Here is a 27,700-nt window from a genome sequence, read left to right as displayed (position 1 = left end):
ACACCGGAGGCGCAGGACCCTACCCTGGTGGGGAGGGAGTGCCGAGGGGCACGGCTCAGAGAGGCTGTGGCCTCGGACCTGGCCAGTGAGAGGGAACTGGTCCCCATCCCTTCCCCAGCCGCTGAATTCCAGGCCGAGTTGCAGAAAGATCCCTCCTTGCGGAAGCTCAGGGACCTGGCCAACCTCAGTGTGGTACAGACCATGAGGAGAGGTTGCCAGGAGAGGTTCCTGTGGGAGAAGGGGTTCCTGTACCGAGAATGGGCTCCCCCAAGGGAAGTGGAGTCATGTGGGATCAGGAGGCAGCTGGTGGTCCCCCAGAAGTATCGCCGCAAGCTACTGTACCTGGCCCATGACATCCCCCTCTCAGGGCACCAGGGAATCCGGCGCACCCGGCAGAGGTTGCTACAGAACTTTTACTGGCCCGGGGTCTTTACCACTGTCCGGCAGTATTGCCGATCCTGTGACCCCTGTAAGAGGGTGGGGAAGGCCCGGGACAAGGGGAAAGCAGCTTTGAGACCTTTGCCCATCATAGAGGAACCTTTCCAGAAGGTGGCCATGGACATAATGGGACCGCTGAGCAAGACGACCAGGTTGGGGAAGAAATACATTCTGGTGGTGGTAGATTTTGCCACCCGCTACCCTGAGGCAGTGCCCTTAGCTTCCATTGAAGCAGACACCGTGGCCGATGCGCTCCTGACCATTTTCAGCCGAGTGGGGTTCCCCAAGGAAGTCTTGACAGACCAAGGCTCCAACTTCATGTCGGCCCTGCTCAGGTGCTTGTGGGAGAAATGTGGGGTCCAGCACGACTGGGCCTCAGCTTATCACCCCCAGTCCAATGGGCTGGTGGAGAGGTTCAACGGGACGCTAAAGATGATGTTGAAAACCTTTATGAACCAGCACCCGCAGGATTGGGACAAATACTTACCTCACCTGCTGTTCGCGTACAGGGAGGTGCCCCAGGAGTCTACCGGATTTTCACCTTTCGAACTGTTATATGGAAGGAGGGTGAGGGGCCCCCTGGACCTGATGAGAGACGAGTGGGAGGGGAAGGCCACTCCCGATGGAGAGTCAGTGGTGGAGTATGTCCTGATCTTCCGAGAGAGACTGGCTGAACGCATGGGCCTGGCCAGGGAGAATCTGGCCAGAGCCCAGAAGAAGCAGAAGGTCTGGTATGACCGCACGGCGCGGGCCCGTGCCTACGCCACCGGGGATCCGGTGATGGTTCTCATCCCCATGAGAAAGAACAAACTACAGGCCGCCTGGGAGGGCCCTTTAAAGGTTGTCAAGCAGCTAAATGAGGTAAACTATGTGGTGGAGCTGTCGAACCGGGCGCACCACTGCCGGGTGTACCATGTGAATATGATGAAGCCATATTATGCCAGGGGGAATGTGGTGTTGGCCGTGTGTGGACATTGGGAGGAGCAGGGAGATGACCCTTTAGTAGATCTATTCCCTGGGACCAGAGCTGGTTCCCCCCTGGAAACAATTCCCCTCTTGGATCAGCTAACCCCTGCCCAGCAAGCTGAGGTCAGGGGGGTGCTGCATCCCTACCGACAGCTGTTTTCCAACCAGCCTGGACGCACTAATCTGACTGTCCACCGGGTGCAGACAGGGTCGCACCTACCGATAAGATGCTCCCCCTTCCGAGTCACAAGGAAAACTGCTCAGGACCTGGAAAGAGAGGTCAGGGATATGCTGGCTTTGGGGGTGATCCAGCCATCTGCCAGCCCTTGGGCCTCGCCGGTGGTGCTGGTCCCCAAAAAGGACGGGTCGGTCCGGTTCTGTGTGGACTATCGGAAGCTCAATGCCATCACCGTGTCTGATGCCTACCCCATGCCCAGGCCTGACGAGCTCCTAGACAAGCTGGGAGGAGCTCGATACCTTACCACCATGGACCTTACAAAGGGCTACTGGCAAGTGCCGCTGGATGCGGATGCCCGGCTGAAATCGGCCTTTATCACCCCTCTGGGGCTCTATGAGTCCCTGACCCTGCCTTTCGGCCTCAAGGGAGCGCTGGCCACCTTCCAGTGCCTGGTGGACCAGCTACTGAGGGGGATGGAGAGTTTTGCCGTGGCGTATATTGATGACATCTGTGTCTTTAGCCAGACCTGGGAGGACCACGTGTCCCAGGTTAGACAAATGCTGGACCGACTCCAGGGGGCTGGGCTGACCATAAAAGCTGAGAAGTGCAAGGTAGGGATGGCGGAAGTATCTTACCTGGGCCATCGGGTGGGGAGCAGCTACCTAAAGCCGGAACCAGCTAAGGTGGAGGTGATCAGAGACTGGCCCGCTCCCCACACCAAAAAGCAGGTCCAAGCCTTTATTGAGTTGGCAGGATACTACCAAAGGTTTGTGCCCCGCTTTAGCGCCATAGCCACCCCCATCACTGAGCTATGCAAGAATGGGAAGCCAGACAAGGTGGTCTGGACCGAGCAGTGCAAGGAGACTTTCCGCGCACTGAAGGAGGCTCTGGTCAGTGGCCCAGTTCTGGCAAACCCAGACTTTGACAAGCCCTTTGTGGTGTTCACCGACGCCTCAGACATGGGACTGAGGGCGGAGTTAATGCAGGAGGATGAAAAGGGGGAGAGACACCCCATCGTGTACCTGAGCAAGAAGTTGCTACCCCAGGAGCAACACTACGCGGCCATCGAGAAGGAGTGCCTGGCCATGGTGTGGGCCCTCAAGAAACTAGAGCCCTATCTCTTCGGGCAACACTTCACCGTCTACACCGACCACTCTCCCCTGACCTGGCTGCACAAGATGAAAGGAGCCAACGCCAAACTCCTGAGGTGGAGCCTGCTCCTGCGGGATTACGACATGGACGTGGTCCACGTGAAGGGAAGTGCCAACCTGATAGCGGAGGCGTTGTCCCGGAGAGGGGGCCCCGAACTTCCCCAGGTCACTGGTCAGAGTGACCCCGCTCAGCTCAGTCTCGAAGGGGGGAGAGATGTGACGCAGCAGGGAGGGGGGAGTGTTGACCTGGAAATGTGGCAGGGGAGTTTCAATGGGAGACCTGAGAGCCTGTAACCTGAGCCAGGACGGGGAGGGGGAGGTAACACCTCTGCCCAGGAATGTGAACAGAGGCTGCAGCAGGGAACCTGCTGGGTGAGTTGAGTTGGCAGTTTGGGGCTGGGGAGAGGAACACAGGCAACCCCAGGGCTGGGGTCTAAGCTCCCTGCTCCCCCAGAAGGACTTGACTGAGGGGTCCTGGTTGTACCCACAAGCTCTGTTTGGGACTGTGTTCCTGTTGTCCAATAAACCTTCTGTATTACTGGCTGGCTGAGAGTCTCAGTGAATCCCAGGAAGAAGGGTGCAGGGCCTGGACTCCCCCACACTCCATGACAGCCCCCAGTATCCAATGGGGCATTTTGAATCCTCAGCCCGGATCCTGGCAGTGCTGGGCTCCTCCTGCCCCATGGGACTCCCTGCTACCCTCTGAGATGCGGCCCAGGAAAGGGGCAACGTCCTCTGGCACGGGCTGGCCAGCCACACTGTTAGCCCCCATCCCCACTCCGACCCAGGCCAGCCCCAGCTGAGCTCCAGGGGAGTGCTGCCTTAGTAAACAGGACAAGGCACTGGGAGGTTTCCTCCCACCCTGGTGCAAGCAGCCAGCTGACCCTGGCCTGTCTCTATAGGGCCGGCTCAGCTCTGGCACCCCATAGCCCGCCCCATGGTAGCAGCTTCCAGCTGCTAGTGCCTGGGGCAATCCAAAGCAGTCGGCTCTGGAGCCCACCTCTGGAACCCCCTCCCCAGTGCCTGTGGCTCCCGCACATGGCAGCGCCCTCTGTGGCAAAGCAACCCGTGCCTTTCCCCCCCACGAACCCCGTTTCCGACTCTGGCTTGTTCACAGCTGGGAGGGGAGGTTGAGCAAACAGCTGTTCCGCTTGCATGGCGCTTTCCTTTCCTCCGCCACTTTGGGGCCATCTCCCGCTGGGGCTCTTTGGGTGGCTGCTCCTGGCCCCGTGGGGGGAGGACGGGGGAGGGCAGCAGGGATTAGGGCTTTGCTCCAGGATCGAAGCCGGAGGAGGAAGCGGATCAGGGCGGTGAAAAGGCTTCACCAGAATCTCTGCTCTGAAAATCAGGTCTGCCGGATTTGAGGCCCCTTTCTGCCCCAGCCCCCTTGTGCCTGGGTGTGGCATGACAGAAGGCCCTATGGGGGTCTTATGGACCTTCTGGGGCGTCCCACCCATTGCCCTTACACTGCCTGCCCCCCAGCCAGCTGGGGATTGTGGCTAAGGTCTGAGGAACGAGCCAGAGCCCCTCTTGGTTCCTGAGATCTGCAAGGGGTCCAATCTGAACCCCTCGCCTCTCCTGCGGCAGCGTGCCCCTGCCTGGCCATGCTGCTCAGCCGGGTGGCCCCCGCCAGAGACTGAATGCAGAGTATGAGAGGTGCAGTCAGAGCCGCAGAGGCCAAGGCGTCTTGGCCAGCGTGCGCTGGGTGTCCCGGAGCCGGCTGGGAACTGCCTGGAGCAGCGACTGGCGAGGGGGGAGTTTGGAAACGGTCGTGGGAGGCCCAGCTGGCTGAATCCAAAGGGGAGCCAGTGCTCCCTGTGCAGCCGTTACTGGGCACGAATGGTCACGGTGGCCTCCTTCCCTGGCCAGTTGGCCGAGCGGGCGCGTGTGCCCACAGATCTGCAGCATGCTACGGGACTGACTCCAGGGCTCGCCCCAGGCAGCTCAAAGCACAACCCCTCCCCACCCCCACCCCGTGTCTGGGCCAGGCAAAGAGCAGGTTAATGGCCAATCGAGAGGGAAGGGGCTGGCCAGAGCTGCCCTGCAAAGTAGGAATTAATCCAGCTGAGCATGTGCCAAACCACTCATGCCCCCTGGAATGCCGGAGCTCCACCAACCAGCCTGGCGCCGCAGGGACCGCAGTGTGGCCGGCGAGCAGGTGCTCTGGGCCTGAGCTGCTCACCCTAAAGAACAGGAACCCCACAGCTTGGGCGAGTGTACCCAGAGCCGTGGCTGGCGCTCAGCAGCCTGGGAGCAGCAGCGGGCAGCCTCCCCCACCCCATCTCCCTCTGCCCGGCCGCTTCTGGGAAGCCGGGGCCAGCTGGGCCAACAGAGAAGGACCCGTCTCCCCTCCCCACCTGCTGCCCGCCCCCAGCGCCCGCCTGGCCTTTCCTTGCAGCCAGCAAAGAAGTCCAGCAGCTGTTTGGAAACGCGGTGGTGTTTACTCCCATGCCTGGCTCACATGAAACACACGCGGCCGCCCGAGATCTCCCGCCAAACCCACGCGAACCTGCCCCGCTCCCCTCGCTGGGCTGTCGCCACGTAGCTACCCACGGGGGCAGACAGGCTCCTTGTCCCCTGGGGTTCCAGAGCTGCCAGCTGCAGTGTTTGGGGGGGGCCCAGATTCAGCCAGCGCCCTTCAGCTCATAGAATATCAGGGTTGGAAGGGACCCCAGAAGGTCATCTAGCTCACTTGCCCTTTCCATGTAAACGAGGCAAGCAAGAGGGCTGCAGCTGGGTGCAGCGTGGGCGTGGCAGGCTCCGAACTCTCCCGTTCGGCTGCCATCTCTCCCAGCGGTCCCCGTCGTCTCCAGCTGCGGCTCCCACGAGCAGCCCCAGCTGAAGGGTCCAGTGGGCGGGTGCAGCCGCAGGCTCCACTCTGCAGCAGCTCTGTGAGCCCCGCCTGGGACCCGGTGCCTGGAGCCCAGGGGCCCCCCGCCGCCGTGCAGGGAGGGCTCAGCCTCCCGCGGCAGAGCTGTGGGGTGAGGCTCTCGTGCAGACGTCCTGGGCTCGCCCCCGCCCCCCGCAAGTGGGGCGCTATGGCAGGTAGCGCTTGGGGTCCCCGGGAAAGGGCACTACTGGTGCCTGGTTGAAATGGGCCATCAGGAAGATGCTGACCGTCCCCAGGACGAAGAGCGAGGCCATGACCAAGAAGCAGACGCGGTCGATGACTCTCCCCACCAGGATCCACTCCTCGTTCTCCTGCGGGGAGGAGAGACAGATGCTCACGGCCAAACCTGCTGCAGGCTCCCGCTGTCGCTGGGCCCGTGTGCCCTGGGGCCTTTGGGCTTCGGACCACGGGCAGCCACTGCTGAACTCAGTCAAAACTTCGCTCGCTTCCCCTGCGGCTAAACACGGCCCCTTCTCTCCTTCCTCCCCCATTTCCCTTTCCAGCTTGGTCGCTGATCTGCTTCTCCATACGCGAGTCCTTGCAAATTGGGCCCCTCTGTCCCCACTGTTCTGGGTCCCGCTCTGACCTGAGAGCCCCCCCCCCTCGGTTAAGGCTCTGCAAGGGTGGCACTCACGTTGTCGAAGTCGTTCTGCTCCTGCAGCGTCTTGGCAATGTGGTTGCAGGCGTCCACGCAGGCCCGGATCTCGGGACCAGCCTGCACCAAGCTGTGACAGAGATCCTGGGAGCACCCGTTTTCCAGGCCTTTCCCTAGAGACAAGGAGGGGAGGGGATAGCACCAGACAGCTGGCTGCCTTGAAGGCCAGCGCTGCCCGGGAAAGCCTCCACCAACCATCTCTGTTACCCTCGGGCATCTCAAAGGCACCTGGCCCTTTGCAAAGCACCGGCCGGCCAGGCCCCAGCCCAGCGGAGCAGGCCGAACGGCACACAGCGAATTCACGACTAGCTTCGTGCACTGAAGCCTGGTACTTTTGTGGCTGCTCCGAAGCGTTTCACGCAGTTTAGCACCAGGGACGCCATGTTTGGCTCTCCCTGCTGGAAAGGCCACGGCCAGCTGGCGGTTCTCCTGTTTTCCAACACGGCTGGGCATCCAGTCAGGGACCCAGAGCAGCGCCACGTGAGTCAGGTGCCCAGTCGCACCCCTCGCGGGAGGGAAGGGTTGAAGCCTGAATTTTGTTGGCGTCACTGATTCTCCCAAACGAGATGGCCCACGCAGGGGGGGAGCTGGTGCCGCTTGCCTCGCCCTGCTTGCTGCCCGCTGGCGGGCACAGGGATGGGTTTGCATCGGGACCCGATGCCGGAGCAATGGGAGCTATTCACTCTCCTCTCCTCTGCAGTCTGGCTCCTGGCACTTGGCGTCCATGGTGACACCCTCACCCCAGTACCATTTCCCTGTCAGCACCCCCACCACCACCTCATTCCAGCCCTGGGGGGCTGCTCTTACGGGGTGGATTTGCTGCCGGCAAAAGGCCCAGGGGGTCACTGTCCAGGGGGGGTGGGGGCCTCAGGCTGCTCCGCCATGAGATTCTCCCCGGCTCCACGGAGCCGTCACTCACCGATCTTTTCCAGGACGGCCTTCATCAGCCCGGCCCTCTCCTTCTGCTTCTCAAAGATCAGCTCGGTCCGGGGCTTCCACAGCATGTACTCGTCAGCCTTCACCATCAGCCCCAGGGAGCTGCGGCGCCGGGCCAACAGCGGGCGGGGGGCCATGTCCCTGCGGCGCATGTGCATCCCCAGGAAGTGGGGCAGCTGCCGCAGGCAGATCTGGGGACAGAGCGAGGAGCCGGTGCTGTGACGCTCGGGGCAGGCCGGGGGGGTCTGCGCCGTCACGCTTGGCACAGGGGAGGCCCTGTCTGTTGGGGGGCTCATGGAGCCTGAGTCTGGCCCCGGGGCCGTTCCATCGGGCGCAGTGCACTTTCCCCTGACTGACGCCGGTGGGAGCAGAAGCAGCGTGGGCTCCATCTCCCCCACCTCCGCCGAGTGGGGGCTGCCAGGGGGGCGCTAATGCCCAGCGGTTCCTTGGCAGCTGGGGACCCGATTCCATCCCCGCGGCCCTGCCCCCTGTGCCCTCATTTGGGCCTGGGCAAAGCGGTGGGGAGATGCAGTCAGATCCGGGCGGTGAGCCCGCGGCTGTGGTGCGGCCAGGGTAACGAGACACCAGGGCCAGGCCCTGCGCCCCCGTGGAGGAGAGTGCCCCATGTGCCATGGGTCGGACGATCCGGCCAAGTCTCTGGGGCTCTCGATCCCAGGAAATGGTTTGACGGCTCAGTGCACTTGCCTTTGCTCTCTGACCTTCCCCCTGAACCCCGTTTTCCTGAGGCAGCGACCCCAGCCCCGCAGCATGGGCCGTGTCTGCTCTCCGGAGCTGGCGGCTCTGGGAGGAGCCGGAGGCCGATCACGCGGGCGTTAAGTGGGTCTCTGCCCAGCCTGGGTGGGAGCGCGCGCCGGCCCCGCCCGGCCTACCTGCCGCACTTTCTGCGACATGGAGTGCGTATTGGGGGTCCTCAGCGAGATGTTCAGCACAATGACGGCATTCACCACGATCACCACCGTCACCACCAGGAGAAAGGTCAGGTACCTGGAGGAGAGAAGGGGCCACTGTCGCTGGTTGCCAGGCCGCCCCACCCGCTTCACTAGCCACGGGCCTGTGCTGGGGCATCTGCCAGCTCTTGGTGAGGCCCTAGCAGCAGGCACAGGGCAAAGCCGAAGGCCAGCTGGGATCCGGGAATGGGAAGCGCCTGGATCTCTCGCTCCACAGCAAGAGATATGTTCATATGTTCATAGAAGACAAAGGGAGCCCAGACCAGAACTTCCCAATGGTCCATCTAATCCGCCTAGCAGCAGACATCTCCTCCGACAATGCCCCTGGCTGTGCAAGACTGCTGCATGGGGGGATCTCCCTCCGAACTCCTAGCTGTGGGCTCACTTTCTGTTCAAAATGTGAAGGAGGATGGTGCTTCTAGCTCCATCCTAGCCCCCGGAGCACACTCTTGAGTTGGGCCATGCTGTTTGCCTCGGCACCCTCCTGCAGCGGTGAGTTCCGCAGATGAACCCTGGGCTGTGCAGCAAGGCATGTCCTGTGGGCCACTAGGAAGTTCTGTTAATTCGTGCCCTGGTTCTTGCATTGCGGGGCAGGGGAGCAGGAGCGGCATGGCCACACATCCAAGGCCTCTGCTGATGCTCGCTTTGAGTTACCAGTCCCCCAACCCCACCTACGACGGCTCTCATTCTCTGGCCCTGCCCATGTCCATTGTGTCCCTTGGAGCAGGGCCTTGAAGGACCCCACTTGTTCTGCCCTCCCAGGCTGAGGTGAATAGTCTCAGCTGGGATTGGGGGGTGAGGAGCCCAGCGGGTTTGGGAGCTTGCCTGGGGCCCTGCCAGATATGGGCTGGCAGGCCCCCAGAGAGCATCACTTACTTGCCAATGAGAGGCATAGCATCGGAGGTCTCAGGCACCTTCTGTGCGATCAGGAAGAGGAAGACGGTCTGGGCCAGGAGGACGTTTATGGAGACCGTGCACTTCTGGCCACCCGCTGCCGGGATGCAGAAAGCAAGAGATTAGCCTGCGTCTGCACCGAGCTCCCCAAGCACCAGCACCCTCTGGGAAGGGCTTTGCTCTTCTCCTGCACACCAGAGCCCGCGAAGAGCCTGCCTTCCTAGTGGTTAGAGCAGAGGGCTGGGAGCCAGGTGTGGGAAAGAATTCTCTGCCGTTCCATCCTGATGTGTGCGAGCGAGCCATGCGCTCCCAGAGACACGGGGGAGCCGAGGGGCCAGAAGTGGGACATAACTGGGCAGGGGCAGGGGAGAGTTTTGCCCATTTCGGTTCAGATAACCAGGGTGCGAGGGTGAGCCCCCGGTGGCCCGTCTCACCCGCATGGACATTGGACTGGGTCTGTCCCCATCAACTGCTGCTGCCCCCTTCCCACTCTGGGAGGCGTGGATTGTCCACAGGCCAATGCCAGTGGCTCGAGCCATGTCGGTGGCTGGTGGCAGCGAACTCGGGTGGGCCAGGGCTCTACCTTTGGCAGGCAGGAAATACACCAGCACAGCCACGGACGAGATGAGCACGCAGGGCACGATGATGTTGATGACGTAGAAGAGCGGTTTCCTCTGGATGATCAGGTAGAAGACGACCTGCTGGTAACCTAAGTCGTCCGGGGTGAAGCGCTCGGCGTTCACAATCTTCTTGGCCGGCCGGTGCTTGATTGCCCACTCCCCATTCTCTGCGGGGAAGACAATACCGCGTGCCTATGGAAACCACGCAGGCCCAGCCTCCTGGGGGTCCAACTTTGGGCCCCAACTCCCCTTAGGAGCAGCATATGCCACCCCTGGGGGAACAGGAGTTCATCCAGCGATGCCCGGAACTGCCTCTTGCCCACATTACAGCAGCGTGGGGGGGGGCACTGCTCTTATTTGGGGTCTTCGGGGGCAGGAGGATAGATTGGAAGAGGAATCCTGCTTGCTGGCATGGTCTGAGCCTGGACACTGAGCTGCCAGTTCTCCCCAGATGTTTGCAGGTGTCTTTGGAAACAGCAAGGCCGGGCGGGCCGAGGTCTGTGCTGTGAGCCTGTTCCTGTCTCTGCATGCCGCCCAGGCCCGACGACGTGAATGACAGGACCAGCTGAGCAACTATTGACATTTCTGTCTGTGCCCGGGGAGCCCATTCACCCTGCCCCTGCTGCCGCCATGTCTCTAGGGGGACGGAGGGGGCCCGAGACAATGCCTCCTGGATACGGGGGAAGAGAAATCCTTTGCTGGGGGCTTCCCACGGGGGGGAGGGGCAGCTGCTAAAGTCCAGGGAAAGGGGCTGGGAGAAGATTTACAGCGGTGCCTGGGAACCCTGCAATGTTCTCTGTCACGGCAGGACATATGCAGCCACCAGCTTAATGCACCCCATTTTGCAGGGGCTGGCTCCCAGGGGCCCGATCCCACTTGGGGGCTAAGCATTGCCAGCTCCCATGGTGCAGGGGGTTTGGATGGAGGCTCCGTCACTCTCCCACCTGACTCCCAGCTGCCGGGGGAAGCCGCGCGTGACACCTTACTAAGCCTTGTTGTCCTGTCTCCTACGACAGATTTTATTTTTTTACCAACCTAGATATCTGGCTCGGCCCGGTAATGAAAGAATAAATCTCGCTGCCCAAAAAAGCATTTTGCTCCTTCAAGATGCAATTAAAAGGTGATGGGAAACATCCCTGTCTGCCTGCGAAAGCTCCATTCCCCACATCAATCCGCTCCCGGTACCGGTTTGCGATTTGCAGGCAGAAGGACCGAGAACAGGGGTTAGAAAAACTCTCTCTGAGTGTGATTATTGACTTAAATACCTGTGTGATGGTGAAAAGAAAAGGAGGACTTGTGGCACCTTAGAGACTAACCAATTTGTTTGCGCATGAGCTTTCGTGAGCTACAGCTCACTTCATTGGATGCATACTGTGGATGCATCCGATGAAGTGAGCTGTAGCTCACGAAAGCTCATGCGCAAACAAATTGGTTAGTCTCTAAGGTGCCACAAGTCCTCCTTTTCTTTTTGCGAATAGAGACTAACACGGCTGCTACTCTGAAACCTGTGTGATGGTGGCAGCTGCTAATAACCCTCTGTGTGGGGGATACCTGTGGCGTGATGCTGAGCGTGCACAGGCCAGCAACTCCTGTTCCAAATCTTGGCTACAAAACCTGACCCGGACACCTGCTCCAGCCAAGAGGGAAGGACCCAGGACAGTGCAACCAGCCCTGGAACTTCCCAGTGCTCAGGGCCCGAGTGCGCCTCCGGCGGCTCTGCTCTCTGTCATTTCCGTGTGGTGGTGCCCACAATCTGAACAACTTTCCTGAGTGCGTCCTTCCCCCTCTCGGGGCAAGCCACCGTGACGGGAGATGGGCCTTTATCCCGACTGCACACAAGCTGCATTACCCGACCAGGAGTCAAGGGGCAAAGTCCCGCGCTCGGAAGTTAAGAAAAGAGAGCCTGGGAGCCACCTGTGCACCCTCTCGGCCTCGTTCATGATACACGTGCCAACCTCTGTACCAAGTGAGGCCGGAGGCTGGCAGACAACGGCCTCCCCACCCCTGATTCGGCCCCAGAGCAGGCCCATCCCGGGCACGGAATGAGGCCGGGCCCCTGTGGGAAACAGGACGTGCCCAGGGAATTAACGGCCATCTTCAGGCAGACCCGCGAGAAGGCTGAATTCAGGTTGCCCAGGAGCCCTTTGTTCTGGCCTTTCCTAAGCTTTGAGTGCGGATAGGGGTCAGGGCAGTCTGGGAGCAGGGGGTGGTTGGATGGGGTGGAGGTTCGGAGGTGGCGGTCAGGGTACGGGGAACGGGGGGTTTGGATAGGGCTTGGGATCCCGGGGGGCCTGTCAGGGGGTGGGAGTCAGGGGACAGGGAGCGGAGGGGGGGTGTTGGATAGGGGGTGGGGTCCCGGGGGGGTGGTTAGGGGCAGGGGGTTCCGGGAGGAGGTGGTGAGGGGACAAGGAGCAGGGGGGCTTGGATAGGTTGGAGGTTCTGAGGGGGGCGGGAAGTGGGAGGGGGCGGACAGGGGGCCGGGGCCAGGCCATTTGGGGGGCACAGCCCTCCCTCCCTGGCCCTCCATACAGTTTTGCAACCCCAGTGGGCCCTCGGGCCAAAAAGTCTGCCCACCCCCATGCTCGTCTCTACTGAGCTGGGGACAGCCGTAATTTTTCAGAGGCTCGTACCGTCGCCAGGTTTGGGAGCATTTTCACCAGGGTGGCAAAAGGTGCATCCCCGCCCCAAACACCTCCCCCGCCCCGCCCTGCGCCATGTTCCCACGCTTTGGAGCAGGGATTCGGGGCACTACAGCTGTTCAAGGGAAAGGTGTATTGGATTTTGGGAATTTGGGCAAAACGAGTTATTTTTCCCCGGCCTCGTTCTTGGACCCAGCTGAACCGCTTCAGCTGACACTTTCCCAACCGGCTGAGCCCGAGGCAGACGCCCGGCGTGGAGAATTTCAGCCGAATGGTTAAAGTTTGGCAAAGACTTTAAGCAACTGAAAACGAGATCTCCTATACGGGAAGGGTCAGGAAACCTTCATAACAGGCCGTGCTACCAGTCCCGCCTAACCGTCAGTTAAACGCCAGTTATTTACAAATGTCTCCATCCCACACTGGGTGGGCTGGAGGGACCGGTTGGGTGGCTGTTGTGCTTTGCTACATTTCTGGGCCGTGCTGAGCCACGCTGCCAGCCGCCGGGCTCCTCCTGACTAGTGGTGACACCACCCTTTCTGGCACTGGCATTTCCTCCTGTAGCCAACAGCTGGAAGATTTCCGCAGCCACAACTGGTAGGCTGGCCCCATGGGGCCAGGGAAACCCCCCGGGAAACAGATAGAGGAAGCAGGTCGTTACCTGTGAAAGCTTCGGGGTCGATGACGATCCACTCAATGGTCTGCCCATCTTCCACCGTCAGCAGCAGGTTAATTTCATTGGCGCTGTAGGTCTGGGACCTATGTGGCAGGGATCGGGGGGGAGGACGCGTGTGGCTGAGACTGGCTGTCTAAAGGACATGCTCATACAAACAGAAATGCCGAGATCCAACCAGCCAGCGGGTGCTTCAGCCGCTCCTGGGATCGGCGCTACACCCAGACTTACGCAGGGCCGCGGAATTGGCTTTCCCTTCCTTTTGAAGCGAGGCAGCGTCTGGGCTGCCTGGCCTATGGCTCCGGCACCTCCCCAGCTTGGGGTCAAGCCCAGCTCTGACTCAGACCCATCCCACGTAGCACCACTGCGGCCACCAGCCTTGCCTGGATCCAGCCAGCTGGTAGGCGTGTGGGCACAGACAGGGGAAGAGTTTTCATGTAGGCCTCAGTCCTGCAATCGAACCCGCCCGGCTGGTCGCTCGCCCTGGTGCGGCACCTCCCCAAGTCTGACTTCAGAGTCGGGACGAGGGGTGCTCGCTTTCCAGGCTGGGGACTCCGTCTGTCTCTGCATTACGGGGCGTTAGGCACATCACTGGGGCCAGGTCCGGTTATCAAGACGGGAGCTGACTTTTATCGTCCAAGGCCTTTCAGCGACGCTCGGGGTGAGCTCCCGTCCTGCTATCGATCGGCACTGGCCGATGCTGGGGGAAGGGACCCCTGCATCACTAACTTGGATGCACTCAGAATTTAGTAACCGCTTCAGAAATCAGATCCGGTCACACATAGCCACGGACTGATCGGAGAGGAACAACAGTCAGACGAGCCGCCGGGGCCATGGTCCTGCACGCTGTTCCATGCAGGTGACCCCCACCAAGAACAACACCCACCTGGGTCCATCGGATCGGGGCCCATACAGTGGGAGAATTTGTGGGAAGGGGGAGGAAGTGTTGATCATACACATTTCACTCTCCCAGGGCTAGCTCGGTCTGTCTTGGGAGGGGACGGAAATGTCTGATAAAGCAGGGCCCCACGCTGCCACACGCAGGGCCATCTTGGGCTTAGGGCAATGGGCTAGAACAGGGGTCCCTGGGTTTCTTTGGTTTGCATGCCTTCGTTGGCTAGCTCGGCAACCTACAGGGCTCATGCCATGGTAACCGACCTGGCGGCTGCCGCGGAGCTGAGCACAACCTGCCTCTGGCTAAGGCGGAGGGAGGTACAGAGGGTCACAGCTGTGCATGATCTCATGGGCCCTTAGCTGGTGATCTGGGCAAGCTGCCACCTGAGAGAGGGCGTGAGAACCGCCTGCCCGGCAGGAGACCTGCGTGCGTGCCCCGGGCTCTGCCCCCTGCCCTCCCATCTGGGGGGCAGCCCAGCCCCTTCCCGGGCAGCCGCACTCACTGAAACACCATGGAGCAGTTCTGCCAGTCGAAGGGGAAGTAGGTGACGAAGATGGCGCAGGAGGTGCGGTAGATGGCGGGCGGCATCCACAGGAGGCAGCCTTTGGAATCCAGCAGCGTGTTGCAGTACAGGGTGATCTCAAACACCCCGTCGATGCTGGGGGAAGGAGAGGGGCAGGTCAGGCCAGCCAGGCGCTCCCTCCCTCCCTGCCGGAGCTCATGCTGTGGGCTGGCCACTGCCCACGGGACTGGAACTGTCCCAGGGCCACAGAGCAAGGCAGCCCCAGCAAGGCAGAGGCGATCCCAAAATGCCCCCGGACAGCCAGTCAGTGCCCGACTATGGGCTCCAAACCCCCAGGAGCGCCCTACCAGCTGCAGGACAGGACGTGATTGGGGGGAAGGGCGCGCCACCACTGCCCTCTGCTGGATGGAATCGGAACTGCTCATGGCTGGGATCATGCTGCTGCCTGTTGGCTGCTGCTCACAGGAGATAAAAGCCTACTACTGCTGCCTCTAGTAGAGATCTTCCCTTTAGCCCCCCTGGTAGGGCCCTGTGCTGGTGGAGCAGAGCATGTGGGGTTCTGTCTGTTCTGTCTGCTGGATGCGTGAGAGTTAGCTGCTGACCGTGACGTCTCTGGGTGGGTAGCCACAGATGCGGCCCCTGCAGGGAATGGAGCCTCACACGGAGTGCCCGGGCAGAGGGACAGCTGGACAAGGTCTGTTTGTATTGCTGGGGTCCTCACCCGGCTTCCCACTGCCCCCCTGCCCTGGGCCCTGCAGCTGCTCACTTGTTCTCCAGGACGATGTCCGGCAGCCACACCTCGGTGGAGGGCACCCTCAGTATCTGGATGTTGTCGTATTCGTCAGGATCCCACTGCAGCCGATAATCGCACCACTTCTGGAATGGAGGGGAAGGGGCTGAGCAAAGCAGGGTCAGACACTTGTCATAGAATGAGCATCTCTGGCCACCCCGTGACCCCCCAATACCACACTGCCCGGGGGCGTGATCTGCAGGGAAACGGCATGCTCTGGCCACAGGCTGGGACCTGTTAGGGTTTCTCTGCAGGGCCGGCTCCACCGTTTTTGCCACCCCAAGCAGGACGTCTGAAGACAGAAGCTGCTGCTGAATTGCCGCCGCGGCAGCCTGCAGAGTAAAGCTGCCGCCCATGTGCAGAAAGACGAGACGCCGCCCTGTCGGCACACGGACGGCCGCCCCTTTCCCAGTGCCGCCCCAAGCTCCTGCTTGGAGCGCTGGTGCCTGGAGCCGGCCCTGTTTCTCCGTGACTTGTGCTGGGAGCCGTGGCGTGGAGTGACCCCTCTGGCCTGCGCTCTGTGGCAGGGGTCTCTGCCCAAGCCGCTGATCTCAGCGCCAAAGTGGGGTCTGGCTATGGAACGAGCCCTGAACAATCCTCTCCCTCCCGGCTGCCGTTTGTGAGGCTTTGGCCCCAGCCACATCTGCCTTCAGGCCAGGAGAGGGCTGCGACCTGCCCTAGCCCTTGGGCTGCAGGTCCATCGGGGCGCTGGGGCGTTGGAGGGCTGCTGGAGCTTATCATGGGGAGCGGGAGGCATTAGCTGATCTCTGCCAGCTGCATGCCGCCCAGCCCGAGTGGCTGGCGGCACCCCTGGGCATCTTACCATCTCAATCCAGATGTTGGTGGTGAGGGTCTCTTCCCGCTCGTTCTGGAACCCAGAAAGGAGAGAGGGGATTTTGGGATTGCTGCCCCGCCGCCCTGCCCTCTCCCGCCACCGCAACAGCTTCCCGCTGGCGGCTGGGCAGCCCTGCTGCACGGTGCATGGTGAACGTGAAGCTGCACGGTGCATGCCAGCTACTGGGCACTCAGGCAACGCCCACCTCATGGGGCTGCGGTGCATGGAGCCCTGAGGAATTCTCTCCCAGGGTGCAGCAGGGTGTGGGGCATCCCAGGGGTGCCCTGAGCAGGGCAGCGTCCCATGATCCTGGCCCCTGCCCCCCCAGGGGAAGCCAGCAGCAGCCACAGAGCCACTGAGGTACAGCCAGGCCATGCCCTCACTGCAACTCTGTTGCTGCCAGGAACCCTGCCTCTAATGCATTCACTGCCCCGGGCCCCTATCCAACATCGCCCCAGCTCAATCACCACCCCATGCCCACCTCCCCAGTCTCCCTCTTCCTTCCCCTACTCCCCCCAGCACAGTGATTCTCCTCAGGGACCGTTACCAAGGGCGGCTCGGACAGAGAGTCCCGCAGCCAGTTCCATGGGCATCTGCCCTGGCATGGACTCCCCATTCTGACAGCAGGGGTAGTGTGAGGGACGCCCAGGCAGGACTGGCTGTCCCCGGTCAGCGCTGGGGGCTGGGTGCCTTTGGGAGGAGAGGTGGCAGGGACCCACTGAGGAGGTGGGACAGGCTGGCGCCCAGCTCGGCATGTTCCTGGCATCGGTGCCCCTGCCTCTGTCATTCCCTGTCCTGGGCAGTGCACTCAGGTCTCTGTCCCCCATGCTAGCCTAACGAGGGAGCAGCCATCCCTGCCCCCGCCCCCAATCTGAGCTGCTCAAGGAGAAAGGCAGGAAAGGGCCCAGCTCTGCAGGTGGGGGCTGGCAAGGAACAGGGACGGGGGGGGGGGGGCTCTGCTTACCAGGGAGATGAGGTTGGTGAGGGTGAGCTTCAGCGTGACGTTAATGATGTCCCCCTCCCGCTGGGCCGGACGCAGGTTGCGGTTGTAGTTGGTCATCAGGTCATTGAGCAGCTTCTCCTCCAGGTTCCGGCACAGCACGGCTGAAAGCAGGGCACAGTCAGGCCCTGAGGGAAGCAGGCTCCATGCCACCCCCACCCAGTGGCCATGCCAGCCCCACAGAGGGGAGGCCGAGGGCGCAGGGCAGGCCCAGCATGGGCAGCAGCAAGGTAAGCTCCCCCTACACCGCTCCGCCGGTCTACCCCAGCTCGCCCCTTTGAGAGGGCGCTCGGCATCTGTGGCCTCTCCGGTGAGACCCAAAGTGGGCAGGTGTATTGTCAGCACCCACGGAGCGCACAGGGCTGCCTGGCTTTGTGCTGTGCGCCGGGACCCGTCAAACGGGATTCATACGGGGGCACCACATGGGAGCTGCTTGCAGCCTCCGCTCACCCACGTGGGGTTTGAACTGACGACAGCCAACAGTGTAACAAGCTTCTGGAGTGGGGGATGGGACTGGCCACACAGGATAAAAGCCTACTCTTGCTGCGTAGTAATGGAGTGACTTCTTGAACACAAGAGGCCGAGCTCTATGCTTCAGAGCGAAAGGGCCCGGGTTCAGACCCTGTCAATGACCTCCATGGGGCTGCCCAGGGCTCCGGGGCTGGACGCCCTGAGGGTGAAGCGAGTCATAACAATAACCCATTTCTCTCTGGGGTGAGGGCCGCAGGCGTCCCGCTCTCCAATCTTCGTGAGCTGGCCCCGACTCTGGGACCCCAGAAGGAGTAAACGTGGCTTGAACTCTACAGGCAACGTGTGTTGAACCCAGCTTAACTGTGGCCTAACAATGGGGTCCTGCAGCCTGTCAGCGCTGGCCCCGGGATCAATCCCCATCCGCTGCCCGGATCGTTAGCTCATGAGCTGGGGCTTTACAAATGCCCGGCATTATTAAATTATTAATGGCCAGATGGGCCAAGCGCCTCTGAATGAAATGCCTCTGGAGAGAAGCGTAAGGGGCTAACGAATTACCTTCGTTAGCAAACCTGCTGCTGCTGCTTCCTGGAAAGCGTTGGGGCCAGAGGCCAGAGGGGGACTCAGAGAGCAGCTTGGGGTTTAGCGCTGGCAACTGGCCAGCACCACTGTGTGTGTATGTGTGTGTCCCACACCCGTGGGGAGGGGCTCTGCGCGTGCCCTGCCCATGTGTGTGCACGTGTCTCTGGCTTCTCTGGGCTCAAAGCCCCTGCTAACAGGCCTAAGCAGCAGCTGGTTCCACTGTCACAATGGTGCCTGCCAAGAATTGTTTTGTGGCCTCTGTCCGTCACGCTCTCAAAGCGGAAGAAGCCCAGTTCAGTCCCCCCTTCGTCCCCAGCGTGAAACGGACGAGGGTGGGTGCCCCAGGACCGGCAGCGCGAAACGGACGGGGGTGGGTGCCCCAGGATCGGCAGCGCGAAACGGACGGGGGTGGGTGGCGGTGGGCGGTCGCAGCGTAACATCCCAGTGCGCTGAGCAGGGTTCTGGCGGGCGTGTCATGCTCCAGGACTCCCTGCAGCTGTTCAGGGCTGGGAGTGGGTACAGGGGGCTGGGGTAAGGGCTGCTGATGCTCAGAGCTGAACCCTCTGGCAGGCAGGGCGTGGAAGGGGCTGCTCACCGGGCAGAGATACTGATATTGGGAGCCCCAGTCAGAAGCAGGACTGTGACGAAGTGGGCCTGTTCTTAATGTTTCCTCCGAATATTGTGGGGGTGCCTCAGTTTCCCCTATGCAGTTCTTAAGTATCTAGGTGGTGGGGTAAGGGTGTATGATCATTGCAGAGCCCTAGAGGGCAGGTGTGTGCAGGGGTCTGGACACAGAGAATGGCCGACACCCTGTTTCCTGGCAACTGATGGCCTGGGCCCTTCCCCCCCTGCAAGGTGAGAGCTGAAGGGTTGAAGAACAAAGGAATCAGGTGACCACCTGGCCCGGGAAAGGAACAAAGCCCAGAGGAGGAGGGGCTGGAGGGAGTTTCAGTTGGGGCCTGGCTGGGACATGGAGTGAAGTGCAGACGTGGTCGTCTGGCTCACTGCCCCCCAAAATGGACCCAGCTGAGGGGTTCCGTTCTCTGCACCTGCAAGCTCTGTTTTAGACCATGTTCCTGTCGTCTAATAAACCTTCTGTTTTACTGGCTGGCTGAGAGTCCCGTCTGTCTGCAAAGTTGGGGTGCAGGACCCTCTGGCTTCCCCAGGAGCCCCGCCTGGGCGGACTCGCTGGGGGAAGCGCACGGAGGGGCAGAGGATGCTGAAGGCTCCAAGGTCAGACCCAGGAAGGTGGAAGCCGTGTGAGCTGTGTGTCCTGAAGACAGGCTGCTCACAGAAAGGCGACTGCCCCAGAGTCCTGACTGGCTTCATGGGGAGCAGTTCCAGAGCATCGCCCAGGGACTCCGTGACAACTGGTGGCAGCGGTGGGATGTACTGCACCCCGTGGATGGCACTTCCTGCAGTAAGTGACTGGGGAGCAGTAACACGAAGGGGGATTGCCGAGGACCAGGCAGGCTGAAGGCTCAGAGAGGAGCGGTTTTGGGGGGCGGTTAACCCCTGGGAGTGTGTGACCAGCGAGAAGGACTGTGCAGTAATGGGGTCCCCCTAGGGACTGCAGTGAGCACTCTCAGGGGCGGAGGAGCCTGCGGCTTGGCCCGGGGAGAGAGAAGGACTTTTGCAGTAACAGGGTTCCCCTGGGGATTGCAGCGAGCAGTCCAAGGGGCGGAGGAGTCTGCAGCTCGACCCTGGCAAGGAGGGGGTGATCTCGAGAAGGGCTGGCACACTAGGGGTTCTCCCTGGAAACCGTGGGGAGCTGAGAACACACGGGCCTGTGAGTCCACAACAACTTGGGAGGAGCAGAGTGATGGCCTGTCCCCGTCTCCTTAAGAAGGACATTGTAACCCTGTGCAGAAAGAGAGGGTTGAGCGTTGGAAAGTTCACCAAACCAGAGTTAATCGAGCAGCTGGAGTGGGAGCCAGGCATCGCCAAGACTCCTGTCCCCGACCAGACAGGGGTCTTCACGATCGGGTTCCCCATCGGGGGATCGAGACGGACGGGATTGGAGCTGAATCCGAGGGAGCAAGAGGACCGTGGGAGACAGCGAGAGCCCGAGAAAGAGCTGCAGAAGCAGCAGCAGCATGAACTGGCGGTGGTGGGGTGGAGAGGCCTAGGGGACCTCCCCGGGGTGAGTGGGGATAGACCCCGGGGGGCCAGTTCCGCAGGGAACCTCGAGACTAAATTGCTGCCCCTAGTTAAGGAGGGGGGGGTGTGGATGCCACCTCACTGCCTTTGGGCAGGCTGGCGATTTGAACCAAGGGGACCCTGCGGAAAAGCCCCGGTGTCTAGCTCCCTTGCTGGGTCCCAAGGCCACAGACTCCATCAGCCAGATGGGTGGGGAGGTGGACAGGCTCCCACTCCTGACCCCAACCTATATGTCTGTGTGGAGTTTCCTGGGGCCAGGCCCCGCAGACCCCCAGTGGGAGCGGAAGGTGATGGTCAATGGGGAGACATTCCTGGGGTGGCGAGATCCTGGGACAGAGAGAACAGTTGTCAGGCCCTGGGTGGTGCAGCCTCAGATGCTGAGGGGCTGTGTGAGCTGGGTGAGGGTCCCAGGGACGAAGCCCCTCGCCTTCCCTATGGTCCAGATCCCTGTGCAGACCCAGGAGGAGTGGGGCTGGCTGGTCGTTGGGGTTCTCCAGGACACCAGCTGCGAGACCCTGTTGGGGGGTGACTGTGTCTCTTTGGGACAGGATCCAGGCCCTGTTCCTGTAACCGCGAAGGGTTTGAATTTGAATCCAGGAAACCAATCGATGGAGAGGGAAATGGTCAGTGAAAATGCAGATGACCTGGCTGGCAGCAGGGAGGAGCCGCTAGGCTCAGGCTACCTGCCTGCCTGTAACCAGACCCCTGGGGCTGGGTGGGACAGAGAGATGCTCCCTGCCCCCTTGCACACCAGAGCGGGGACTCTCGCTGGCTCTGATGCATTGAGGAAAGCAGTGGCCTGCCCCACTAGGACAGCAAGGGCAGCGCTGAGCACAGTGGGAGCTGAGACCCCAGCTGAGTGGGGGGAGACACAGGCAGGGCAGGGGATCTGTGGGGATGGCAAGGTGCTTGGTAAGGAAAGTTTGGATGAGCCTAGGCAGCCTTGTGATCTGATGGCTTTGTCCAGTCAGCAGGGTGGGAAGGCGAGGAGGGCCCTTAACCAAGAGAGCCCGAATTGCAGCCCTCCAGACTGGAGCACTCGGAGAAAACCCAATCCCAGTTTGACCCCCTGGGGTTTTGGGGTGGCCAAAGGGCATGGGCTGCAGAAACCTTACCACATGCAGCCTGCTAGTGCTATCGACCACCCCCGACCTAAGGGAGGGTGTGAAACTGGAAGGGCCTGGTGTAACTCCTACCAAGGAATGGGAGAGATGCTGGGGCATCCATGGGAACATTGGTGGCTTCGAACTTCCCCAGGTCACCGGGTAAAGTGACCCCGCTCAGTTCGATCTCGAAGGGGGGAGAGATGTGACGAAGTGGGCCTGTTCTTAATGTTTCCTCCGAATATTGTGGGGGTGCCTCAGTTTCCCCTATGCAGTTCTTAAGTATCTAGGTGGTGGGGTAAGGGTGTATGATCATTGCAGAGCCCTAGAGGGCAGGTGTGTGCAGGGGTCTGGACACAGAGAATGGCCGACACCCTGTTTCCTGGCAACTGATGGCCTGGGCCCTTCCCCCCCTGCAAGGTGAGAGCTGAAGGGTTGGAGAACAAAGGAATCAGGTGACCACCTGGCCCGGGAAAGGAACAAAGCCCAGAGGAGGAGGGGCTGGAGGGAGTTTCAGTTGGGGCCTGGCTGGGACATGGAGTGAAGTGCAGACGTGGTCGTCTGGCTCACTGCCCCCCAAAATGGACCCAGCTGAGGGGTCCCGTTCTCTGCACCTGCAAGCTCTGTTTTAGACCATGTTCCTGTCGTCTAATAAAGCTTCTGTTTTACTGGCTGGCTGAGAGTCCCGTCTGTCTGCGAAGTTGGGGTGCAGGACCCTCTGGCTTCCCCAGGAGCCCCACCTGAGCGGACTCGCTGGGGGGAAGCGCACGGAGGGGCAGAGGATGCTGAAGGCTCCAAGGTCAGACCCAGGAAGTTGGAAGCTGTGTGAGCTGTGTGTCCTGAAGACAGGCTGCTCACAGAAAGGCGACTGCCCCAGAGTCCTGACTGGCTTCATGGGGAGCAGCTCCAGAGCATCGCCCAGGGACTCCGTGACAAGGACCCTGCTGCGCTAGGTGCTGTATGCACACATAGTAGCTAGGCCAGCCTGCCGGGGGCTGTGCAGAATGGCACTCTGCCCTGCGCCAGCCAGCAGGACAAGGGGGCTGCTGCTGTGCCCCAAGCCCTGAAGGGAGAAGTGGAGCGTGATGATAGCAAGAGAGGAGGCTGCTCTCCGGTCCCCACCCCCAGCCCCAGGATGGAGTGGGGTGGGGGTGGTCTTCTGAGCTTCCCTGATTGCCTGCTGCTGAACCCAAAACAGAGCCCTCTGAGCTCACAGCCTAGGTTTAGCCATCACCTCCCCAGCACCGTACCCGGCTGCCCCTCGCCCCGTCCCCTGTCCGCAGGCCGGGCATGGCTTACCAGTGAGGGAGCCGAGGGTCGCGAGCAGAGCCAGGCAGCGCATGGTGGTGGCAACCTCCCTTCCAGCACGGTGGCGGCTGTGTGCTCGGCAAGCTCTGGAGGTTTATTTTGGGCCGTGGTCAGCCCCCCTGCGCCCCTCCTCTCCCCGATCGCACTGTGCCTGAAGTCCAGCTGTCCGGCCAGCATTATCAGCTGTTCCCCAGCGGATCGCCAAGTGCCTCTGAAACGACAATGGGGGAGGGAGCGACTCACCCTGACAGCCACCTACCGGGGACATGCAGACCCCCCCTCCGTGCTGAGTTGGCAATATTTGTATGAGCCAAGTGTGCCTCAGTTTCCCTGTGTGCTCTGTACTGCTGTGCCCTGATGCAGTGTTTGACTCCCGTAGCTGCCTGGTTGGAGGCCAGACCCCTTAGACTGGCTGAACAGACCGGAGGAGGCAGAAGAGACAAAGGGAGCCCCATGGCCCGGGACATTACGGCCACCGTAGCCTGGGCGCGTGAACACTGCATGGCTAGAGCCAGAGCAGCCAGGTGTGAACAGGCTGTTCTCAGTGTCTTAGCTGGGAAGAGAGGGCCAGAGAGAAGCAGAGAATCAGGGCCCGCCAGAGCCCAGTGGGATCCTCTGTCTCCCACTTGCCTTTCCCGTGCTGAGCTGCCGACTGCCGGAGCCCGGATGCCAGCTGACTCAGAAGGGCTGCCCAGTATCGCTGCAAATACTCCCTGACATGCTGCTCCCTGTAGGGGTACAGAGCCTCGAAACCGGCCTGCACCTCAGTCGGACCCGCTGGTCAGAGCTCACAGCAGGGAACAGATGCTGCTGGAGCCTGAAGGCCCAAGTCCAGAGGTGTGGAGACCGTGTGGAAAAAAAGCAGCCCCTTGGGCACTAAAGGGGATCTCCCGGGAGCCTGCATGTGCCTGGAGTATAGCACAGATCCTGTGAATCCATGACTCTCCCCCAGCCTGCAGCTGGGCCCCACACAGGATCAGGACCCAGGCCAGGGCTTGGGGATGGCTCCCCGAAGCCACGGTTCCACAGGGCCGGGATACGTCTGAGGAGGGACCGGAGAGTCCATCAGGACCAGAGAGTCCAGGCAGTCCCCTGGGAGCCTGCCAGCCCAGAGCTTCTGGTTTGGTGGCTAGAGCTGGGGACTGGGACGCCGGAGACCTGGGTTTTCTTTCCAGCTCTGCCATGGAGCTGTCGTGGGAGCTTGGGCGAATCCCTCCCCCTCCCTGGGCCTCAGTTTCTCCAGCTCTGGACTGAGGATGATCTTTTCCTCCTCCTCACCTTTAATGCCTTTGAGAGCCCCTAAGTGAAGGCGCCAGAGGAAGGCAGTGTTGTCTCAGTGAGGATACATGACCCGCTTAGCCCACAACTCGGGCTTACCCAGTCTCTGCATAGCTTTGTCCCTGACTGGTGTCCCCTCCCTGGCTGGGTGTGACACACGGACACCAGCCCCCACCTTTCACTGGGGAGAGGGGTCTCACACGCGCATGGTGTCGTGGATCGATAGGGACTCGGCTATACCCTGGCCTCTACGTGCCAGTTCCCCCCCCCGGCCCCCCGGGCCACACGGCTCCACCTGGCCTCCATGACTCCAACTTCTGACCCTTTGGGCTCCAGCAATCCCTGTTCCTCACCGAGATCAGACTCCCGAACGAGGAGCAATGCAGGGACGCAGGGCAGCCCTTCCAACATGAGGGGCCCCGTGACGTTCTGCCAGCCCTCGTTCCTGTTCACGCTCAGTGTGTGACAGTACCAAGCGCATAGGGAAACTGAGGCACGCATCTGGTTCATAAAGATATTACCGGAATGCCCACCTTTATCACCCCCGCATCTGGGGCATGGAACAGGGAAATCACACCAGGGCCTCCCACCCCCCACTGGGGGCATGCTAGCCACACAAAGGTTTCTGATTCCAACGCCCAGGACCCGAGGCCCCATGTCCAGCATGCTGGAGACACACTGGCAGAGTGTAATGGGGGCAGAGTGTGGGCCTGGGTAATGCCCATGGCACTCCCTCTGCCTGGGCAGTGTGCAGTTGGGGACACTGGTTTCATGAGTGTCTCTAAGGGCAGCTGACGCTGCTGAGTGGCCCCCCCGGGTGGGTCTGCCCAGCTTCCAAGCTGCTCATGTTACGGTGGGCTCCCATCCCCCACAGGCCAAACGCTGCCCTCGCTCTCCCGCTGCCCACGGAGAAGGTTGGCGCAGCCCAGGCCAGGGAAGGATTCGGCCCTGCAGATGGCTCTGCATTGACAGCTCAGTTGCTGCTGATGCACCAGCCCAGTCCGGGGAAATGGATTGGGCCCTGCAGGTGACGTGAGGTCCGATCCCAGTTTCCCACCGCTCAGGACACTCGACACCGCCTGGAGCTTTCGCTGTGTGTTTGAACCAGGAGCTCCGGGGTTAACTAGCTCTGGTCTGCACAAAGGCTGGGATGCAGCCCAGCCCAGCTGCCTGGAGAGGCTTGCACCAGGTGAGAGATTGCAACTGATGTTCTAGCCGGCACCTGTGTATCGGGCTGGGGAGAGGCTTCCTCACACCTCTAGCAGTACAGGACCATGTCAGCCTGGAACAGGGCTAGGGAGAGACTTCTCTTCAGGGCTGGGAGTGCTGGGGGCTGGGCTGGCGTCTGAGGGATGAGCACCAGCCCCAGCTGTCCTGGGGGAGGGGAGGGGTGACCAGCCTGTCTGGGGGTCACATACCAGGCTTGCCTGAGCCCTCAATGTGGGCGACGCGAGCAGCATCAGCTGTCCTGAGAAATGGGATTCCTGGCATATCCCATCTGACGCTCCCTCCCCCCCCCCCCGGCCTGTCTCCCCTGCACTGCCCCCCCCTTCACCTGCTGCTGCCTCACCCCCCCAGCCTCCCTCCCGCACACTGCCCACCCCCACCTGCTTCCACCTGACCCACTGACCCACTGGCCAGGGAGCCTGAGTTAATAATACCCATAGGCAGGCCCCAGCCTGGCTCAGGGGGCTCCCCGGCATTCCCCATTGCAGGCCCTAGTGCCCCGTATCTGCCCCACGCCAGTGGGCAAGTGAGGTCAGGGCGGGGCCTGACGCCAGGCTCTAGGGGGCCAAGGGGCTTCCGCCAGCCAGGCCCAGGCTTGGTACGCAGGGCCCTGGAGAGAGGGCACCGATCCTGCTGGTTTAGTGCTGGGCCCCCAGGGGGGTCTCTGCTCAGGGGTCCCATCCAGCCCTGGCTCCTTGGGAGGATGGTGCAGGGGTGATGGGAGGCTGGGCTTAGCAGGGCACTGCCTGGCTCGGGAAGGAGGGGCATCCATCATTCTCCCTACCCCAAGGCGGCTGGGTGGCCGCAGCGTGGAATGAGTTTGTGGGTCTCAGCCCCATGACTGGTGGGTGAGTGGCAATCAACGCTAACTGCCCCCCATCTGGGCAGTGTCAGCGGGGAGGCCATGGACTGAATGGGCCCCAGAGGGCGGGGCAGGTTGGCAGGGGCTGCTGTGGGAAGCTGGCCCTGCTCCCTGGAGAGATCTCAGGCTCCAGCATTGTCTGCATGGCACCTTCCACCCGCACCATCTCCTCACAGGACAGCTCGGGGCAGCCATGCCCAGCACCCTCCTGCCCCGTGGGGGTCACTGCTGTGATAACGAGACACCCCCTCCCCCCCGTGGCCTCCCCTTGTCCCTGGGCTGCTAAGTGCAGCGCAGGGAGGCCGGGTGAGCACCCATGTCTGGTGTGCCCTGGGGAAAGGCGCCAATGGTGGGGGGGAGAGGGGAGGGACCGTTTCCCCCTGGAGCAGGGTGGGGCTACTGGGAACACACGGCATCCGCCCCCGTGAGGCCACCCCCTGGCTGGAACAGCAACTCCCCATGCGGAATCGAGGGCCTTGCTGCCAAAGGTGCTGGGTTTGATCCCTGCCTAGGATCCAATGTCTATGTAGGTGCCATGGTGCCCCACACGCGTACCTGCAGACCCGGCTCTGGGTCAACCCTGGTGGGCTGCTGCATTCAGTTCTGGGTGCTCCCCAGCAGCCAGAGGCCAGAGAAGGGTGAGACAAACCAGCAGGGGCTGATCTGCAAAGAAGGGCTCAAGTGCCCAGAGTCTAGGTCAGCTGGGACAGGCTGAGTGCCCAGGTGGAGGGCATGGGAACACTGCATGGAACGGAAGGGTACAAAGCCCGAGAGGGGGCTGTGACATTATTGACATGAACTGGGACCGTATAGATCATTGTTGCAATCAAGGTCCTGTGGTGGCACCAAATCTTGTATAAAGGGGGTCAAATAAGGTGTCTAAGACAAGGTTATGGTTTGCTGGTTAGGATTATGCTGTCTGTATGCAGGTATCATTTTTGTATTTAGAATTACAGGTATTGGCTCGATAATGTCTGTATTGCGAACTTGTGCTATGCTTCTGGGGGACACCCCAGACAATTTCGTATCAGCTCTGCCTAGCCTGCTGGATGGCCATTAAGGACCATCAGCGACACAACTGACCCATTGCGAGAAGGCAGACATGCCTTGGGACTCAGCAAGGTGTGCAGGGACCTGCCTAGGGACAGAGCTCTGAGGTTTTTCCAGGCCATGTGCTGGGTAGCTTGTCTTTGGGACAAAGAAAGCAGAGACCACATGGCAAGAGACTATAAAGACCTGCTGCAGCTCCTCCATCTTGTCTTCCATCCTGCTTCTGACCTCGGGAGGGACTTTGCTACACTGAAGCTCTGAACAAAGGACTGAATGACCCATCCCAGCTGGGGATGTTCTCCAGAGGCTTGATTTGAGCCTGCAGCTTATTCCATCACTGCTACAAGCCTGCACCAAGAACTTGGCCATCACTGTATGTCATTGATTCCAGTTAACCCATTCTCGCTCTCATCTCTAGCTTTTTCCTTTTATGAATAAACCTTTAGACTGTAGATTCTGAAGGATTGGCAACAGCGTGGTTTGTGGGTAAGATCTGATTTGTATATTGACCCGGGTCTGGGGCTTGGTCCTTTAGGATCGAGGGAACCTTTTTTCTTTTACTGGGGCATTGGTTTTCATAACTATTCATCCCCATAATGAGTGGCACTGGTGGG

General features: G+C 61.1%; 1 protein-coding gene across 1 annotated transcript; it reads right to left on the bottom strand.

Annotated features, from left to right (window-relative positions):
* Positions 1-5,769: 5,769 nt before the first annotated feature.
* CHRNG (cholinergic receptor nicotinic gamma subunit) lies at positions 5,770-22,703 on the bottom strand. The gene is made up of 12 exons (XM_073358879.1): positions 22,661-22,703; positions 17,013-17,152; positions 16,037-16,081; positions 15,190-15,299; positions 14,403-14,558; positions 12,994-13,091; positions 9,660-9,863; positions 9,059-9,173; positions 8,105-8,219; positions 7,198-7,405; positions 6,258-6,391; positions 5,770-5,934 (listed from the first exon to the last, which is right to left on the bottom strand). Exons 1-12 carry the CDS (start codon positions 22,701-22,703, stop codon positions 5,770-5,772), a joined length of 1,533 nt encoding a protein of 510 aa, XP_073214980.1.
* Positions 22,704-27,700: the final 4,997 nt, after the last annotated feature.

The sequence above is a fragment of the Lepidochelys kempii genome, chromosome 9 (genome assembly GCF_965140265.1).
Source record: "Lepidochelys kempii isolate rLepKem1 chromosome 9, rLepKem1.hap2, whole genome shotgun sequence".
Lineage (NCBI taxonomy): Eukaryota > Metazoa > Chordata > Testudines > Cheloniidae > Lepidochelys > Lepidochelys kempii.
This window is presented reverse-complemented; position numbering and strand designations above follow the sequence as displayed.

Excerpts from the sequence above, each read along its gene's own strand:
- CHRNG (XM_073358879.1), bottom strand. The coding sequence starts at position 22,703 with ATGCGCTGCCTGGCTCTGCTCGCGACCCTCGGCTCCCTCACTG. Across the intron at positions 13,092-14,402 it reads AACTGCTCCATGGTGTTTCA|GTCCCAGACCTACAGCGCCA; the intron begins GTGAGTGCGGCT and ends CCTGCCACATAG. Across the intron at positions 6,392-7,197 it reads GGCCGTCCTGGAAAAGATCG|GGAAAGGCCTGGAAAACGGG; the intron begins GTGAGTGACGGC and ends CCTTGTCTCTAG.